The 4,975-nt window shown below is 31.3% G+C and overlaps 1 protein-coding gene across 1 annotated transcript in view; it reads left to right on the top strand.

Annotated features, from left to right (window-relative positions):
• LOC106457813 (semaphorin-5A-like) overlaps window positions 1-4,975 on the top strand; it is a 70,664-nt gene that overhangs the window by 34,632 nt on the left and 31,057 nt on the right. Inside the window, exon 3 of the mRNA XM_022383867.1 lies at window positions 4,579-4,681. Coding sequence (XP_022239575.1) covers window positions 4,579-4,681 — 103 coding nt within the window. The remainder of the gene's footprint in view (window positions 1-4,578; window positions 4,682-4,975) is intronic.

The raw sequence follows: 4,975 nt of genomic DNA, 5'->3' as shown, positions 1-4,975 counted from the left end.
CACTTAGTTCGTTACTTACTAACTACTACACTACACTACACGTAGTTCGTAGTGTCACACACACACACACACACACACACACACACACACACACACACACACACACACACACACACCATCATATACTGCTCAGTTGCCTTCCTGCGATGCTTTAAAGTACAAGTTTTCCAGGAGTGTAGTGCTGCCAGAGCCCACCAGAGCGCCTCTCCTTCACGTGGAATTGCGGCTGAGTTCTGATACTTCAATAACTAACACATATCTATATAAAAATAAGTTACTCAATTTAAACTTGCAGTTAAGTGTTTTTCGTAACCAAATTATCAGTGTGTCAGAAAACATTCTGGCTGTTTGTGATGTTCCATGTCCACTGGTAGAACTTTCTCAGACATCCAATCACGCACGCACAGACACAGACACACACATACACTGTCACTCTCCCTCAGGAGTTGGCGTCGGGCACCATGCGACTGCTCTGGTTTAAAGCAGGTGTCAGAGCATTAAAATGATTTATATTTTTTTTGTCATGCTTCATGTGGTTAGTAAGACACATGGATATAACATTGAAACGCTTAATGAAATACATTTTTACAATTATACTTGCTGCTTGTTTAAAACATATACATTTTGGAAAGGCTTATTATTTATATAATATACAAGAATGGTCACTTTTTTTTATTAATGTTGGCAGGACAGGAGGTGTGCAAAGTATTATAAAGTCAAAATTGTTAATACTATGAGCAGACTATTCAAACTGAAGATGAGGAAAACTAAAAGTATTATATATACATGTATATATATATATATATATATATATGGTATCGAGTTGTTTCTTTGTTTTTACTGCTTAATTTAAAGGAAGCTCGATTGCATATTTTCTCTCTCTAATTTATTAATAATGTAATAAATAGTGATGTATATATTTTCTTTATTTAGAATGGACTCAGAAAAATGAAAGCAGATTTTGAATATGAGATCTTTATATCAATAGTGACGTCACATGTCTAGCAAATTTTGGCAGTGCTCCGCTATATAATTTAGCACTATACCACTGGAGGCTTCTATAACATAAACATCCCATTTTTTTAAATAAATGGCTTTATTATTAATATTATATGCTAAAGTTGTGACGTTTCATTTTATTAGACGTATTATTTGTAGTACCAAGTGGAGTAAATGTGATTCAATATTCTGTCGCGTTTACACCGCGAACTAATTGTGGAGAAACCGCATTTTCATGAAATGAAAAACTTTGTTTTGAAGAGCAGTAAAGCCCACAGAAGAACTCGGGGCTGTATCAAGCAAAGTTATAATGATAAAAAGGGAGAGAGAGAAAGAAAGCTAATATCATGTGTAAAATATAAAACGACTTACAAATGTATCTAGAATTTTCTAGTAGTTATTAATAATTCGTGATCCAAAGCAAGCTAACTGTATAGATCAGGATTTAAAAAGTAACGTATAAATTAGTGAAGCTAGACCGTATAATAAACAGACTAGAAGTACTGTAGAAAACTAAAATCTACATTAACAGTATTTTCGGCCGTAATCCCATTAAGACCATCTGAGATTCGCTTATGAGATTTTGGTTAGTCCTAAGTGCATATACTGTGTTGATAAAGCAAAATAGATTTAATAAGTATAAAAGCTAATAAAAGAATAATAATAATAGTTATTTCAAACGTCTTAAACTAATAGTATTAAGTAAACGGATTTTTAGAGAAAACTAAGTAAGTCATTACCTTTAAAACACATTAAAGCCAGTTATTTGCACCCAAGATCCACACACAGCCTACCAATATAATCAGTCTACGAACAAACGTCTCTAATTATATGATAGTAACAATAAAGAAAAGCTGTTATGTTGGTGTTACTTATATTTTACTTATATTTTTATATTATAATAACGCTAAAGAATTGTACTTCGTGGTGTACTATATATGTGTGTACAATAAGCTAATATATATATATATATAAAACATCTTCAGCAAAGTATCTACTGATTTTTATCTAGTTCCTGATTTCTTCTCGCTATTTCCACGAAAGTACGTGCTGGGTTTTTAACCCTGAAGGTTTGGCAACCATGTCGCTCAGTCTCTGAACTTTCTAAACAAGGGCGATGGGAGAAATAGGCTTGGCGTACGTTTGACATGTTTGTTGGAAACGTCTTGAGCTGTCGCGCCCAGTAAATTTCATAAAAGGACGTAAACTCTAAAAGCTATCCAGCTACATCGTCCCACGAGTGCTATCTATTCTCATGAGGTACATGAAAAAAAAAAGGCTTGAGTATGTGTGCGTGAAAATTTTAGTTGGTAAAACTATGCTCATATATCATGAAATACTCGTATTGATGTACACTCTAAGTACCATGAAATTGCTTTTAATAAATAAGATGAGAATAACTTGCAACGCTGGAAACAAAATTGGTTTAACCACAGTAAACTGTAGTGAACAGCGAAAAAATATATATATATACCATTACCATTATTTTAGTTTTGATAGCATATTTTGTGATAGCTTAGGTGATTTGCATAAATTGCAATATGAACGTATTTCTCGGATTTATAAAGCCAAAGTTTTATAGTTTATAACCATCAATTATGAATTTTATATATATATATATATATATATGCATTTTATATAGGTTTCATACCCTATACGTACGTTTTAATTTTTTTTTTTTCATTAATTCCAGAGCGTATTGCTATGTATCTCAAATTTAAACTGTAGAGTTGGGAATATTGAAATACACAAATAATGGTTCGGGTTACTTTTTTTTTTCAACATTAAAATACGTTTGTAGAACGGTATGCTACTGTTAAAAAGGAAAATAGAATATATATAACCTTATTCACACAAATTTTTAAACTTAAAAAAATAATTTTGCACTACCGAGTTATTAGAACAACAAAAATATAATTTGCGAATGGTCCTCTTTATGGAATAGTTGAAATATTACACTCCATAACTTATTATATGAAACTAATATTGACGGGTTTTCCATCTTATATTACTGTATTATTTTATAGAAAACTTCTCTATGAGATAGTTCGTTATTTAGAAAGATTCGGACCTTCAGTAATTAAACCTATTTTATATGTTTTATCGTGCTGACTACACACTCACACAATCTCTAACCTAATGCAGATCTGTAGCTTTATAAAAGCTACACATGAAAGAAATGAGCTACGTCGAGATATACTTACTTTCAACTATTTTGAATATAAACTTACAAATATTTTTTAGTGACTCTTGAAGAAATGCATTTTAAAGTTTTTGCTACAACTTAATATATTTTTGTTCTTGCTTAACTTTGTAGGGATGAATTTTTAAGAAGGCAGTTGCTACAACGTAATAGAACTACTAAAAAGCAGAAAAACTTGAATTTGACACAATTTTGTTGTAATCCATTTTGAAGACATCTATTTAATTACATTTTTTTTGCAATATTAGATAGTTAGCATGACTAATAGGACTTTAAGATTATGATCAGATCATCAGCCCTCACCACAGTTGAAATTATATATATGCTTATAGTAAAATATACGTGTGAGAAGCATAATGAAACCTTATTTTAGTTTTAGAGCCCGAGAGTCGTTTGTATCGCTAACTGTCGTTCTTTTCAGTATACCCATAATCGTGCCTGCGACTAAACATTTCAATGTGATTATTTGCAAAATATATTTGTAGATATTTCCACATGTATATAAATTTTAGTATTAAGACTAAAGACTAATGTTATTTACTTAATAACAGTTTGCTTAGCCAAATAACAGGGTAACTTTGTCTTGGATATTCGTAATTCTTTCAGTAACTCTGATGGCTCATAACGCCAAAAACCGGGTTTCGATACCTAATAGGGACAGCATAGACGGCTAATAGTGTAGTTCTGTATAGAAACAAACATCATAGGAATTTTAGTATTAGGCCTATTATATTAGTAAAGGCGTTCACACATTATAATTTATTCATCTTTTTTCGGTATGCTTAGTAATTATTTCTTTGTAAAGTATTTTGACAATACTATGAAGTTTTCTTCATTAAAAAAGTCGTACGTTGATATTATATTGAAGATGTTAGGGCTTTCACATAAATTCCTATAAACCGAAATTTATTGTTTTCAGTGGAAAATGAACTTCATTTAGATCGTATGTTCTATTAAGCTTCCTACCACTGAAAATAATAGTTGAAGTACCTGCGGATCATTTGTTCTAAGGCGTATTAACATTTAACTTATTTTAAGAATGTTGAAGTTAGTTTGATAATATAAGTTATTATTATTTCGAACAACACTGTTGAAACTGTAGAAATTAGTGAGAGTAGGAGTTGAAATGCTGTTATGCAATTTTCATGAACCAACATAAAGCCAGTAAAAAATGTGTTTAAAATTAGTATCAGTCATATCGTCAAGTTAGGTTATACCGAAATTATACTAATAAAACCAACTCAAAAGAGAACCTTATATATATATACACACTTTTAAAATGGATAATGAAAAATATATTGCTTGAACTTTGTAGTTTGAATTTTGTTACTGTCTTAATCAAACGAGATTTAACGACATTTTTCTTTTGTGTCTAGCAATACAGCAGAGCAACATTGATAGATTTAGTCAAATAGGCGTCAGAAGATATTCTGAGCTGTTGTTCGACGTTTCTCGTTATCAACTTATTGTTGGAGCACGGTAGGTTTTAGTATACTAGCAACATTTCTCTGAATAACTTGAAGTTTTTATTTAATTTAGATATTATAACCATTATGCTTCTTGTTTATATTATTATGCTGGCCGTGGTTATTTCAACTTCAAGTTGTCAACAAGGAAGTTTAATGCTTTCTTCTTTGAAGGATTATGATAGGTGATAAACTGTGTACTTTCTTATAGCAATGGCTATTGTTTGTGTTAATAGTGTTGCGTCAGCGAAGTCACATGACTAGTGTCACGCCACGTTTCTAGAACTATCCTGTACCTTGGCGAATG

Source organism: Limulus polyphemus, unplaced genomic scaffold, assembly GCF_000517525.1.
Source record: "Limulus polyphemus unplaced genomic scaffold, Limulus_polyphemus-2.1.2 Scaffold377, whole genome shotgun sequence".
NCBI lineage: Eukaryota > Metazoa > Arthropoda > Merostomata > Xiphosura > Limulidae > Limulus > Limulus polyphemus.
Note: the sequence above shows the minus strand (reverse complement) of the source record. Positions and strands in the feature narration are given on the sequence as shown.